This window comes from Anser brachyrhynchus (genome assembly GCF_964034855.1).
Source record: "Anser brachyrhynchus genome assembly, chromosome: 3".
NCBI lineage: Eukaryota > Metazoa > Chordata > Aves > Anseriformes > Anatidae > Anser > Anser brachyrhynchus.
The window spans coordinates 45,437,939-45,452,981 of record NC_137696.1 but is presented as its reverse complement, the minus strand read 5'-3'; the positions used below and the strand labels follow the sequence as shown (position 1 = coordinate 45,452,981).

At 39.5% G+C, this 15,043-nt stretch overlaps 1 protein-coding gene across 7 annotated transcripts in view; it reads left to right on the top strand.

The window, feature by feature from the left end:
* MTR (5-methyltetrahydrofolate-homocysteine methyltransferase) overlaps positions 1-15,043 on the top strand; it is a 66,783-nt gene that overhangs the window by 19,332 nt on the left and 32,408 nt on the right. For 6 of the 7 annotated variants that reach the window (XR_013949692.1, XM_080588292.1, XM_080588289.1 and 3 more), the window contains 12 exons: positions 1,194-1,283; positions 2,159-2,228; positions 3,275-3,367; positions 3,459-3,565; positions 4,842-4,901; positions 5,259-5,353; positions 10,080-10,180; positions 10,522-10,583; positions 11,368-11,435; positions 12,502-12,578; positions 13,661-13,773; positions 14,832-14,972. Coding sequence is in view for 6 of the 7 variants with exons in the window: in XM_080588292.1 (XP_080444418.1) it covers positions 1,194-1,283; positions 2,159-2,228; positions 3,275-3,367; positions 3,459-3,565; positions 4,842-4,901; positions 5,259-5,353; positions 10,080-10,180; positions 10,522-10,583; positions 11,368-11,435; positions 12,502-12,578; positions 13,661-13,773; positions 14,832-14,972 (1,077 nt within the window). In the remaining variant the exon portion in view is untranslated. Of the gene's footprint in view, positions 1-1,193; positions 1,284-2,158; positions 2,229-3,274; positions 3,368-3,458; positions 3,566-4,841; positions 4,902-5,258; positions 5,354-10,079; positions 10,181-10,521; positions 10,584-11,367; positions 11,436-11,782; positions 11,920-12,501; positions 12,579-13,660; positions 13,774-14,831; positions 14,973-15,043 lie in introns of those variants that run through there. The other variant, XM_080588294.1, reaches the window with a different exon arrangement.

Below are 15,043 nucleotides of genomic sequence, written 5' to 3'. Positions count from 1 at the left end.
GTTTTTTTTTTTCCAGTCATTTATTTAAATATTTGTATTTCATTGTTTAGAGTAATAATTGGCTTACTTTTGTAAAACCTAGTATATACTCTGTATTTTTATATTTACATTCTAACTGTCAGTCTCTAGATTTTAAAAAAGACAAGAGTTGAAATGAATCAGCATCTTCCCCCTAAAAAAATTTTAGGAAGAGATATTTGTAGATGGAATGCAATCCCTAGACTGTCCACTGAGCTGCAGTGATTGTGAACTTTGGAATTTGTGTAGGCTGCTGGGCTTGAACTATTAATCTGATAAACTGGTTTAACAGCTGAATTTCACAGGTTTATTGGACTGATAGTTAGGTGACTCGAGATCTAGTACATTAAGTCAAACTAACAGTAACCTGCTATCATCTGTCCAGCGATGGCCAGTTGTATGTGCTTTGAAATAAAGGCTGCCAAATACTCAAAATGGCATTAACCACTTTTATGTACCTTCTGTAATACCTCAAGTGTGTAAGTGTTTAACAAATGTGTGGAAGGATAATATTTATGTCACTTAAGAGAGGTTATAAAATGCAGGCTAGAATATGCAAAAGTATTTCAGTTTGCATCAATTTCACTTTACTTCAGTGGGAAATCAGACAGCCAAACCGGAGCAGAATGCTTAATTATTTTGTGAATCTGGGCCATTAGTTAAAGTTTAAATGTGATCCGTGCAAAACACAATTCTTCTAAGCTTGTGTTCTGTCCCAGTGTGCTCTTGTGCTATACAACTCCCTTTATAATATATACACTTTGTAATTCTCTGTTGTTGTTTAACTCCTGCCTTATTCTGAGTCTGTCCACAGCGGCCCTTGCTTGCTGATCCAATTGGACAACTCCCCACCATGTCCTGGTGTCAAAATCTGGAATGTGCTTCAGGTGCTGAAGTCAGTGACAGAAGTAACTCAATAAACGTCACCTGTTAATAGAAAGTGTGGCTGACACTAAAACTCCAGAAGGTGGTTGTATGGAACACTTCTGTTGCTTTGATCCTGTGCCTTAAACTTTGAGTAAGGACTTCAGAACTTGATGTGCTTTGAATTAGGAGATGATTTGTGACATTTTTTTCAACTGAGTGAGACAAAATAATTGGGTTGCCTTTGTCTTCACTCCAAATCTCATTTCTGGAGGTCATGGAGATCTTTTTTTCTCCTTTATGTCTTGCAGGAATACTTGCTGTCAGGTGCTGACATCATTGAAACGAACACTTTCAGCAGCACCCGAGTTGCACAAGCTGACTATGGCCTCGAGCATTTGGTAAGAATTCTAAACTATTTACACATTAAAAAGTTATTAAAGATTTTTGTCTTAGCAGACAAGATTAAGTTAGTCACAGGGTCTTTTGAGACTGTTTATTTACTGCATGCTGTCTCTCGAGCCAGGTGATAGGGTCATAGCTCATTTCTGCTGCAGCAGACAATAGAAGGAAGACAATTATGCTTGCTGTGTGTGACAGTTGTACCTCTTGTTGATGGAAGCACAGGCAATAATTGTCTGTCCTAGATTTTGCCTGAGCACTCACAGAAGTTCTCAGTTCCGCTGTGCTTCAGTGCTTCCAGTGTACCAAGAGCCACAAAGGAAATGCTTTTTTTTTTTTTTTTTTTTTGTCCTTGATGCTGTCTATGTAGTTGGCTTTCTGGCCTGGAGGTCTGTCACAAGCAGGGTAGGATTGTGCTGGTGTTATGTAGAATTGCTTTCAAGTTTGCATTTATCATACCTATTCTGTGGTGTGTAGTGTTCTGAAAATTTGATGGGTTTGTGAAAGAAAATACTTGGAAATAAGCTACTTGAATAAAAAGTGAGTTTAAAAGTAGGTTAATTTTATCCTCAAAGTCCTGTTCTTCAGCTTCTGTTGACTCAGTCGGATTTAATTAGTACCTTACAGAATTAAATGTTCTGATTAGCAGCTTTAGGCTGAGGCATATGTGGGATGAGACCAGCCGTGTAATGCTTTTGCCGAGATGTATAAAGCTGTTCCTTTTGAGGCTTTATAATTGTACTTGTGTGTGTTTGTGCATCTTAGGAGCCTTCAGAGGTAACTGTAGGCTTCTGAATGGAGGTGTTGTGTTTCTTTTAGGATGTGTTACACTGTATTGAACTCTGGGTTTGGTAACTTTCTGGTATTGTTCTAGGCATATCGATTAAACAGAGTCTCTGCACAGGTGGCCAGAAAAGCAGCAGATGATGTAACTGCTCAGACAGGTAAGCAATCTTTATTTTGATTTCTTGTTCAGTTGTGGTCTTGCTACAGTCTTTGGAATGTTGCTAACCAGAGGCAGGGACATAGCTTGCAGATACGGAAACTCTTCATTTTAGGCATAGTAACAATTTTGTATCACTATTCATATCACAGTAATTTCAGCATGTTTGGAGGATCTGGTCCTTAGCACATTCTGCAGGATGGCTGTCCTGTGCCTGGGTGTTTTTGACTGCAAGTGGTAGACATCTTCCAGATATGTTTTAGAGAAGACAAATGCAGCAGGTTACAAGTTACTTAGGTTTGTAAGGTTCAACTCTTTGTACTACAGAATTAGGACAGTTGATTGTATGTGAATGTGGATTACCAATTACTCCTAGTGTAACTGGTTCAGCTTTGTCTAAGAACTACTGGAAAATGCTTAGTGTCTGACCATCACCTCTAAATGTTTGGTCTTCTACCTTCAGGGCTTCATGTGAAAGGATTATAGCTCATTTCTACTGCTGTCTTTACAAGACAAGGAATATCCTCTGTATATTATTACCAAATATATGAAACTGTATTTTGAGCTAGCAGTACTTCTGTCCAGATGAAAACCTTACTGTTGTGATTCATCATATGCAGTAAAAATGTAAGGTTTGAAATATTAATTTTATCTAGTGAAAAGTGCCAAGATAGTTCCATGCTGTGCATTTAAAGTAATTGAGTGAAGCTTCTGATGTTAGAGGCAAGTGTTAGTTTCAAAAATTGAGTTAACAGCTTGCAATTGCCTTTTTCATAGATGTTTGTCTCTCTCATAAGTATGCCTCAGACATCTTGTTGGACAGAATTAAAACAAAAAAGTCAGCTGTGCTGGGTAATCTTAGGTGGAAATCAACTCCCGATTTGAGAACAGTTTGATAGCTCTTAATCCCTGAATGATATGCATGTCTTGGTGCCATTGGAGGTTTTTTTTCTTCTTTTTTTTTCTTTTTTTTACATTGAAATGGCTGTCATTGTAAAACTTGGAAGTAAGGTGTATTTTTTTTTCTAACCTCATATGTTGGTACAGGAATTAGGAGATATGTTGCTGGAGCCATGGGGCCAACAAACAGGACACTTTCTGTGTCACCCTCTGTGGAGAGACCAGATTACAGGAACATAAGTAAGTATTGATAACCATTAAGTTCTTTAACTTAGGTGATAGATTGAAAGAGAGAGCTCCACATGAAGTTAACATCATTCCTGTTTTACAGCTTTTGATGAACTGGTTGAAGCCTATACGGAACAAGCCAAAGGACTGTTGGATGGAGGAGTCGATATCATGTTAGTAGAAACCATATTTGATACAGCCAATGCCAAGGTGAGACTCCAGGGAAAAAAAAATCAGTTATGTAAGTATTTGGCATACCACCCTAAACAAGTTAAACATTGTATTTGAAAGAGGTATTAGCTGCTGCTTATTAAATACGTGAAAAGACTAGTCAACAGCTAACACATAGAAAGTAAGGAAACGGTTTTAATTATCAAACAGCCTTTCCAGAGTTTTCTTTTTGCCTTTTAGTGTTTACTGTTAATATCTTTCTGGCTGTCTGTGCCAGCTGTCCTCTTATTCCCAGAAGTAGTGCTGTATTGCAGAACATCTCCAAATGCATCTGATGTTTTTAATTTTCAGTGTAAGCATGTCTGTCCAAAGGATGCTTGTGGTGCACACCAGAGAGGGAGTGTCCAGTGTATCTGATTGCAGGAGTAGGAAGGCTTGTGAGACAGTCCTGTTAAAATGTGTTTTTTTTGAGAGATCTGTAACACTCTGTCATCAACTTTAGAAAATAAAAATTGGGAGTAGAGGGTTAGAAGGATAAAATAGGCATAAAATATTGAAATATGCCAAAGTTTACCTGATTGTGATAACATTCTTATTTTTCTCAGAATTGCTTAGTGCAGTGATGGAGTTGTTAGGGGACTTAAAACTGTCTTGCAATTTTATGTGGAAAAGTCAGGCTGGATTTGCATGTAGCATTTCTTCAAGCATTTGCCACAGGCAGATTAACACATGCGGTGGCATGACTCATCCTTTGCAGCTTTAATCAGTCATCATGGAGTTTTGTCTAGGATCCTATAGGCTTAACATTGTGCTGAGGAAAGTTCATATTCACATGCAACATTCTTACCCAAAGGAGGCAGGAATTTTTCAGGACCTTCAAGGGTCCTGATTACAGTCCTTACTGTTAAAATTTGCGGTGGTTGAAATTCTTTGCAAACTGCATGTTTAGACGGATTCAGGAGCAGTGAATGTGTATAGTACACATAACCATGTTTGGGATGGGGGTTGTGGGGCAGACAGGAGGGAGAAGTACATGCTGATGTGATTTGGAGTTCAGAAAAGTGTTATTTGGTTACCCTGTGGTACTTCTTTTCTATTTGTTACCAAAATGTGTTTGAAAATCTAGAAGCTATTAGAGGTAAGAGGAAAACCCCCTGACTGTAGTGAGGTCTAGTAGTGTAGCGAGGCAATTTGAGGTAGCAAGCTGCATAAACGTCCGTAAAAAATAAGTAAAAAATAAATAAAAATAAACCCAGAGAAAAAAAAAAGAACCCCCCAAAACTGCTGTTTTTTTTTCCAACTTATTCTTCTTTAGGCAGCTCTTTTTGCACTCCACAAGTTGTTTGAGGAAGAATACGCTCCCCGACCCATATTTGTAAGTATATATTATTTAATATTTTACATGTACTTAAGCTAGATTTGTGAACCCGATGGAGATGGTAGTTTAGTAAGCCCTTTTGAAATTCAGTTTGAAATGAAAAAAATCAATGTCTTTGAAAAGTACTTTTTTCAGTTTTGAATAGAGAAACGCTTATGTGTAGAGCTTTATGAAATCAGCCTTAGCTGTGTTCAGTTTACTGAAACTAAAGCCTAACTCTGCTTGAGTTCTGTCTCATTGCTTTGAGTGTACCACAGGTCCATTTGTTTTGATTTTTAGTAGTTCAGCCTGTAAATTCTTGCTTTTACTGTTAATTTAATTCTGTTCCCTTCTCCACGTTCATTTAATATTTAGGTTTCTGGAACCATTGTAGATAAGAGTGGGCGCACCCTCTCAGGCCAGACAGGAGAGGCATTTGTCATTAGTATTTCCCACAGTAAGCCACTTTGGTAAGGAAATGTATCTTTCTCTAGTAAGTAATTTGTAGAATGCGATTCTGTTTTATTTTAACTCCTTGTTCATGGCAAAATGGAAGTTACACTGTGATCATGTTTAGTCACATGTATTCCTAATGTATTCTCCTATAGTTCTCCTAGCAGAAATTATGTTTCCAAAGAACTGAACTGTTTCAAAGCATTGCAGTAAAAATAGTTCTGGGGTTTTGTTTGCTATAGCCCTGAAATCACAAAGCATTTTTTAAAAAATCGGAAACTGTAGTTTAACGTATCATTAACATATATTAACATATTAACATATAGTTTTACTATCTCAGCTTCTGCAAGGAGCTAATTCCTGGTGTGGGCAGGGCTTACATCTCTCTCTTAGAGGGAAGCAACGTCAGCTTAAGATGTTTCAGGGTGAATCGAAAGAGCAAATAATAAGATTTCATCCCAGTGTTCTTTTTACCGAACTGTTACAAAATCGCATATATTTCCTGAGTGTTTTTCTCAGAGATGTGTATTGTTAATTTGAGAGATCATGATGCCTCCATTTACTTGTGTTCTTTTCTGTAGAGTAGGGAGGAAAAAAAAAAAGATATGTGAAAATGCATACTATAGCAGATTTTGGTCATTATGCAAGGTCTTGCCTGTTAATTTGAATGCCATTCCCTATCTCTCTATTGTTCTATGTCTCTATGTCCTTTTCTACTTCCTCCTTGCTTCCTTTTCCCCTCTTTATCACTTCTTACAGGTTGTTTCTTTGCACACAAATTTACACTGGAAATAGATGTCTTTTTCCTAAAACATTTTAACTTAAAATATTTCATTTGCTGTTAGCCGTGCATACTAACATGCACATTGTGATGAGCCATTGTTTGTTTTTACAACAAAATTCTAGTGAAAATGCGCAATCTGTCATCTCAGTAATACAAAAGCAGAAGACTGCATTCACAGCTTTTCTGACTGCCCTTGAGGCTCCACTTTCCCAGACCAGACGGTGCTCCAGAAGTAACATATGGAGCCTTTTGGAACAGGGTGGTAGTTGACTCCTTCACTCAGCATCACAGCCTAGTGATCTGTATTTGGCATGAGTCTGTCTCAGATAAGCTTGCTCGTAACTCTCTTCTCTCTGAAGTGGAGAGAAGGGCACTGGAGCAGAAATTAAGAATTTATTAAACCATATTTCATAAAAGCTATCTTATGTGTCTGAATGCTTAGGGCCTGTTTCTCATGTACGTGAAGGCACTGTGGCACAGCACTGTGGCAGAAGGCTCTTAGTTGCGGGAGCAGATTGCATTTAATTGCTCCTGTTGCCAGATTGGTATAGAGTGACTTCAGGGTTGAGGAAAAAGCTGATCAGTAGTAGTATCCTAGGGATCATGTTACACTTGTTCCCTGGTTTCCATTAGGGTTTTGTATTTGCTGTTTAGGGTGGTGTGTTGTCCTTAAATCAGTTTGGTTTTGGGCCCACCTAAAACATCTGCACTCTGCGTCCAGTTGATTGTAGTAGCTGAGAAACGTGTCAACTGTTCCTAGTAAATGCTGCAGGATGTGTGCGCGTCAGCTTTCTGCAAAGGATGTTCAGATATGGGATGGGTTTCCTTTGTGTTATTTCAGATCTGTGATTATTTCTACTGTGGTAGAGTTAAGAAGGCATATTTTGAGTTCAGGTCGCTGATGTTGTGTTTGTTCAGGTCCCCAGAGCACTCTGCAGTCTCAGCTTTCACAGGATCAGATGCATGACTTATGTGAAGAAATGAGCAAGGGAGGGAGGCAGTGCTCATGATGAGGTTATGCTGGTTATTACGTTAGGGCATTAGTCACAGCACACAGGCAGGCTAGTTCAGGGCCACAACCCAACAAAGAAACCTATGCTGTTGGAAGAAGGGATTTCTGTATTGTTTGTTGCAGAAATGTGACTGTATGATACTCAAGGCCCTGGTCTTGGATCATGCTGTGAGCCCTTCAGATTTCAAAGATTTGCCATTCTGTCCCACAAATGAATCACCTAATGAATGACCCTAACGATTACAGGCCTGTCAGTCTCATGTCAGTGCCTGGTAAAATTATGGAGAGGATGATCCTTGAGGTTATTGAAGTGCACCTGGGGGACAATGCAGTCATTGGTCCCAGCCAATGTGGGTTCATGAGGGGTAGGTCCTGCTTAACAAATTTAATTTCCTTTTTTGATAAGATCACCCATCTAGTCGATCAAGGGAAACCAGCTGATGTGATCTTTTTGGACTTCAGCAAAGCTTTTGACACGGTTTCCCATAGGATCCTACTGGACAAAATGTCCAGCATAGAACTTAACAAAAACATCATACGATGGGTGAGCAATTGGCTGACGGGCAGGGCTCAAAGGGTTGTGGTAAATGGGGCCACATCTGGCTGGCGGATGGTCACTAGTGGGGTCCCTCAAGGCTCCATTTTAGGGCCAGTCCTCTTCAATGCTTTTATACATGATTTGGATGTAGGCCTAAAAGGTGTTTTGAGCAAATTTGCCGACGACACCAAACTTGGAGGAGTTGTGGACTCGGATGAGGGTGGAAAGGCCTTGCAGAGAGATCTGGACAGATTGGAGAGCTGGGCGATCACCTACCACATGAAGTTTAACAAAAGCAAGTGCCAGGTCCTGCACCTGGGACGGGGCAACCCTGGCTATACGTACAGACTGGGCGACAAGACGCTGGAGAGCAGCCTGGTTGTAGTTGACAGCAAGTTGCATATGAGCCAGCAGTGTGCCCTGGCAGCCAGGAGGGCCAACCGTACCCTGGGGTGCATCAAGCAGGGCGTTGCTAGTCGGTCGAGGGAAGTGATTGTCCCGCTCTACTGTGCACTGGTGCGGCCTCACCTCGAGTACTGTGTGCAGTTCTGGGCTCCACAGTACAAAAAGGACATTAAGCTGTTGGAGAGTGTCCAGAGGAGGGCGACGAAGATGGTGAAGGGCCCAGAAGGGAAGACATATGAGGAGCGGCTGAGGTCACTGGGCCTGTTCAGCCTGGAGAAGAGGAGGCTTAGGGGAGACCTCATCGCAGTCTACAGCTTCCTCGCGAGGGGGAGTGGAGAGGCAGGTGACCTATTCTCCGTTATCACCAGTGATAGGACCCGTGGGAACGGTGTGAAGCTGAGGCAGGGGAAGTTTAGGCTGGACATCAGGAAGAGGTTCTTCACCGAGAGGGTGGTTGCACACTGGAACAGGCTCCCCAGTGAAGTAGTCACTGCACCAAGCCTGTCTGAATTTAAGAAGAGATTGGACTGTGCACTTAGTCACACAGTCTAAACTTTTGGGCAGACCTGTGCGGTGCCAGGAGTTGGACTCGATGATCGTTATAGGTCCCTTCCAACTTGGGATATTCTATGATTCTCTGATAATCAGGCTGCAAATATTTACTGCTATTACCGGTGAAGTTATCAAGCCCCGCCTGCTCCTTGGAGGCAGAAAAAGTCAAAATGATTTTGTGTTCCCAGTCCTGTGCAGGGCTTTATTGCTTTGACCTCTGGAAAACTGAGTGGGCATGTGTACACTTCATTACCTGAGCTACCACTGAGGCAGCCTTTGGCTCACTTAGTTAGGAAATATGTCTATTCCTCTTTCTGGGGTATCTTTTTTTTTTTTTTTTAAACATCTTCCAGCAGCACTGTGAACACCTTTTCAGTTTTGCAGTGCTCATAAGATGTTTTTTAGAATGGTGCAGAGATATCAGGAGGCACATGTGAAAGATCTCCTACATGCTTTCTGGAAGAGAAATTTTCATTTTTAATATCAATGTAGACATTTCAAGTAGAAGTTACATTTTTTTATCTGTGGCTGAATGAAAGAAATCATGATTGTAATTTGTATAGTGGTAAAATTGTAAGAGGTTTATTCATGCAGAAAGACTTCTGTTGTAGTACTGTCTAGGTCACTAATCACAGAATGACCAAGGTTGGAAGGGACCTCTGAAGATCATCTAGTCCAACGCCCCCTGCCAAGCAGGGTCAAGCAGTGCACGTTGCACAGGATGGCATCCAGGCGGGTTTTGAATATTTCCAAAGGAGGAGACTTCACAACCTCTCTGGGCAACCTTTGCCAGTGCTCTGTCACCCTCACAGCAAAGAAGTGCCCTCTCATATTCAGATGGAACTTCCTATGCTTCTGTTTGTGCCCCTTGTTTCTCATCCTCCCGCTGGGCACCACCAAAAAGAACTATGTGAGATGATATGTTGAGCAAAATCAGTTGCCCAAACTTAGTGATGCTTTTTGGTGTCTTGAGAAATGCATTCCATGTCTTCCAAGGTTGACATGTATAATTTTTAATGAAAATTGTGAGTTAGTGGCTTGAAGCAATCCTTGCTCTTCTAACATTTTTCTTCTGCCTGTGGAACAAGGCTCCTTTTTAGTCTGTCATTCTCATTGCATGTGTTCTCTTTTGCACGTAGAAAATAGTTATGTTGTTGCTGCAGTTGCTTTCAGAATGCTTTTCAGAATTTTCTTATGGATTTTGAACCAAAATTTTGATTTTCTGCTCCCAGTTCAATTCAGTCCAGTCCCCCTTGCACTTTTCTGCCTGAGGGTTATCCTTTTGCACAGGTTTGCTCAGTTGATGGTGATTAAAGAAAAGGGAGATCAGGCTGGTTGTGTTACAGATAACTGTGGGAGTTAATTGATCTACCACTAAGATTCTTCTGGTTTTTTGTGTCATTTTGTTTGATGTTTTTAATCTGAAAATAACTTAAAAAAATTACTTTACAGTATCGGCTTAAATTGTGCTTTAGGAGCAGTTGAAATGCGACCATTCATTGAAACAATTGGAAAATGTACAGAAGCCTACGTCATCTGTTACCCTAATGCAGGTGTGTTGTGTGTGCGTATTCCTGTGCTTGTGGGCAGAAGAAATATACTAACCATTCCATCTCATCAGAAATAAGAGCTGAACCACCTTGAAAAGGTGGTTATTGCTACCATGAACATGAGATTAAGAGTTTTATAAACTGCTGAAAGTGACTGTTGTTCTGTGCCAGTGAACCTAGAATGCTCTCTTGCATAATTAATAATGTATTGAGTAATGATTGCAAAGGTGATGAGGCATTGTAGTCCTCATCCAAATGTAGCTACTTTAAATGTGACTTTCGTGTAATTTAACTCTTCCTGTGGGCTTTAACAAATCATAATACAAGGAAAATTATTTTTCAAGGTCTTCCCAATACTTTTGGTGGTTATGATGAAACTCCAGAAGTGACTGCCAAGCATATAAAGGTATGAAATATTTCTTGTGAATGTGTTACATGACATACTTGTAGACAGGAACTCTTTGCTTGTATTTGTTACAGTACTGTTTCTTTTTTTGAGATGGCTCTATATGTCATTTGGATTGTTTTTAGATATTTTGCTGAATGATAGTGCTTTTGAGATACCAGGTTAGGAAAAACTACTTAAGAAACTCTGAAAACCTTAATAACTTTGGTGTCCTACACTTAGGTAGCTTTCCTATGCTTGATCTGTGGATATTACTCATTTGCACTCCTACATCGTTACTTTCCCATTTGGAAATAGTTCAAAAAAAAAATAAAACAACTGAGCAGTTTTTATGAACTTGGAATTTTAGAGTTGTTTGTGTAGAATGGCTGAAGCTGGTGGTGTTCCAGTGCAAGGTGTTCTTCCAAGTGCTACTTGATCTGTGCAAGACAAAACTGTGGCTGGTGTATCAGCAAGAACACAGTGTCTGCTGGATGTTAATTCGCTTTTATACTACAGTACGACTGGTCTTTGATACTCATCCAGGTTTTCATTTAGGGCTTCAGTATAAAATAGGCCAGTTTCAAATGTAGTTTCCTGAAATAAGGTGTTGGAATCGCTGATCAGCCTTAGGTAGGTATCCACATCTCAAAACAAAGAAAAAGAAATAAAAGAGAAGAAATAGTACTTGCTTCTTAAACTATTTTTCTTGTGATGCCCTGAATTGCTAAGCATACAGAGAATATATATATCAGATGGCTTTATTAAAAAAAAATGAAATATTTTATTTCCTCCCCTTTTACAGAGTTTTGCATTGGATGGTTTGGTCAACATAGTTGGAGGTTGTTGTGGTACTACACCAGCACATATCAGGTACCTAATGAGCTACAACTTAGGGTGCACTGGAAAGTAATTGACATGCTGCTTCTGTGGAGCAATATTCCATGGCTTATCTTAAAGTTTTCTGAAAAGATGGATCACTTGAACAAAAATAGCAGCAGTATATGGAGTAGAAATAACCTGTCTTTCACGGTTGTTTGTATCTTGAAGTAGAGGCATGGTTCAAACGAGGATTATACCTATGCTGCTTTAATGTCAAAATTGTTTCAGAATTATTCCTCCCTATTTACCATTGGATAGAGTAGACTTGCCATCTCTGCTTCCTTACTCTGTGCATTTTTCCCCTTTCTGGCAATCTTAGCAACAAGGTAAAACTTAAAGTTTCCTTTGATGGTAGAAGAAAGAGAAGTATGGAGGTGCATTCGGGGAATGTCTAAGCAAGAGATCTGGGAGCACTATACAGCTGTTGTTAGTCCTGGCCTGAAGGAGTGTTTTGCAACTTTCTCAGTAGAAGTAGGTCAGTGGAAAAACTTTCCTTTTTTTACCTAGGCTTAAAAGAGAAGGGGCCCTTATGGTTTATTTTCATTGTGATACAAACTGGGGAGAGGTGGTATGTGAGTATGTGGAGAGGACAGTATGTGTCACTCCTGAGTGGAAGAGTGGAACAAAGGGAAAGATAATAGCTCACAAACATCATGAATCATTCCAGCATCTGAGAAGAGCATCTCAGCAAAGAGCAATGCTTGCTCTTTGTTTTTTTCTTTTGCAGCAAACAGCAATTGCACAGCTTGGTAATTAGGAATATGGTAAGTCAGTGTGGTTGAGGACTGGTACTCATATCCATCAAGTATCCCATTGACATAGTATCTTGCATTCTCTATTTGATAAATCTTCATTTGTATATGTTCCCTGCGAATGGCTACAATCTTCTAGGAATATGTTTTTGGTTTTGGCCACACAAAGTACTAACTAGTCTTGTCTGCTCTGGGGCTAAATTGGTTATGTAGGTATATGTCTAGTATATTATGTTTGAATCTTGTTTGGAGTAATTTAATTTTGATCAAAAACTTTCCTCTTCACTTTGTTCTTTCTGTAACAGGAAGATTGCTGAAGCTGTGAGATCATGTAAGCCTCGTGTTCCACCTTCTCTCTCTCAAGGATATATGCTGCTGTCAGGTAAAACAGAGTGTAACAGGTTGAGCTTTATACCTCATGCAGCCTTCTTCTATAAACTTATTTAATGTTTTCTGCTGATCAGAATGGTGTTATGACTTCCTGGTTCTACCTGAATCCAGCAAGCTTATTAATGTGTAAGTTTATCAAAATCTTATTTGGCTGAAGGATTAGTGGAACACTTTATTACATCTTGTGTAATATAACTGAACTGGCATATTTTACTCAACAGATCTTAAATACTTTGTAGTGGTTGAGTATCTTTACTTTGCAGTGAGGGAGAGTTAAGCACAGGGATCAGGTGATTTCACTGCAGTTGATGGCAGAGCTGGGAAGAGATCTTTGTTCACCTGCTGTGAGACAGCTGCCCTGTGTTACCTCAGATGTGGATACAGTTGTACTGGGATAGTGTTCCAGCAACACATCTAGATCTAGACCATCTTTTGTTTTAGCTAAGTCTGGATCTGTATGTTACTAAGTCAGGCTTTCCTTTAAGTCTACAAGTAAAACAGCGCCTTCTTTTTGGGCTGGTATTTCGTATCTCAAGTCAGTTTAGCATAAACTGTTTAAATCATGGTTGACTCATAATTTCTTGCCGTAGCCCACTCTGTTCCGCTATAAGGTTCATTTGCCTCTGAGGTGCCTGCTGCCTGAGGGTCCTGCTTGGCTGGTCTCTCAGAACTTAGGTATGCTTTGTTCGTCAGTCAGGTCAGTGGGCTCTTTCTCTGGTGGTGGTAGTCATGAGATAACATAGTTGGAAATTGAGAAGAAGGTATGTCTGCGCTTGCACATAGATGTGTAGAGAACTGTAGCTTCGTGTCATTTTAATTGGACAAATTTAGTTGTTATGTTTTGCCAGTTGGGTAAATTATTGACCCTTACTGAGGAAGCATAAAAACATTTGGCATGTGTTGGAAGTTGTTTCATTGCATCTCATTGCTACTTACTCAAGTGACCTGGTGTGCTGAAGAATCACTATTCTTAAAGTAGAGTAATAAAGTAATAGAGACTTCTATTTCACAACTTTAAAAGTGCTTTATTCTGTTTTTGGTTTTTACAAAAATGTTCAAAAAAATCTTTTTAAGGTCTGGAGCCATTCAGGATTGGGCCATATACCAACTTCGTTAATATTGGTGAACGCTGTAATGTTGCAGGATCACGGAAGTTTGCTAAACTCATCATGGCAGGCAACTACGAAGTATGCCTTTTAACAGTAACCTTAACAGATAATGCTATTTTTTCATTGCTCCGTTTCATTGTGTTATTAGTAGTTTGTTTTGCTAGCAAAAAGCACTATTCTACAAGAGTAAGAAAAGGAGAACTTATTTTCTCACAGCTCCTAATAAATGTGCAATAATAGCTTCACAAGGGCTTTTTTGATAGGTGTCACAGGAAATAGGACTTTTTATTTTAAATTAAGTTACACAATGGATAGTGGTTTAGAAATTGTCCTAATCTGTGCTGTATCTAGGAGATTCTCAGTTACCTGAGATTCTGTCCTAAAGCATGCTCTGCTGTTGATGCAGTCAAAATTAAAGCCTTTGTTTGGTAGGAAGTCTGACTCTTAAGCACTTGCAGGTCACGAGGCAAGACCTATATAGACTTATTAAATAAAGAAAGCTTTAAAGGCCAGGCAGGTTGTTTGCAACCATGAGCAACTAAAACCTTTTTTTTTTTTTGTCTTGCCAGTCAACAGAGTGACAAAAAAGAGAAAGGGAGCAGATATGGGTGTTAAATAATTACTTGGTCTGGAGGGAAAGCTTTAGTTTCTTAGTACTTGGTGATTATTCTGCAGCTGGAAAAAATGCCAAACAACTTCCAAAAATAAAGTACTCTGTGTTATAAAAGCACATAGCTTGTGACGCCAGACCCTTATTTCATACCATCACAGAGACTGTTTTCCTGTAATGAAGGCAATCACAAGTCCTTGTTACTGTGCAAATCTTAGCTCTTTTTTTTATGTGTATGACCAGCTGTCTAAAATCAGTGTCATTCTTGGTCTATGGAGTCATATTTTTGTGAATAAAATAATTATCATTTGTGCTGTATTAATAACTTTTGTACATCGCCATACATCATGAACCATTTCTTTATTCTTTTAAGGACTGTCCTTTGAACTTTCAAATGTTTATTTTGTTGGTTTGTAGGGTAACAGAGTTATTTTGGAGAGGTGAAATGTTATGTGAGAATGACTAGGCTGTTTTCTGCTGACTGATTTTTTTTTTTTTTTTTTTTGGTTTTGAATCTGTTCTTTAGGAAGCCCTGAGTGTAGCCAAAATGCAAGTTGAGATGGGGGCCCAGATTCTTGACATCAATATGGATGATGGGATGCTGGATGGTCCTGCTGCAATGACCAGATTTTGTAACTTGATCTCTTCAGAACCTGATATTGCAAAGGTTGTAACTGAGTCCTTCCAAAGCACAAAAAGGAACACTTTATTGAGTTGGAAACTGCCTTTCAGAAATTT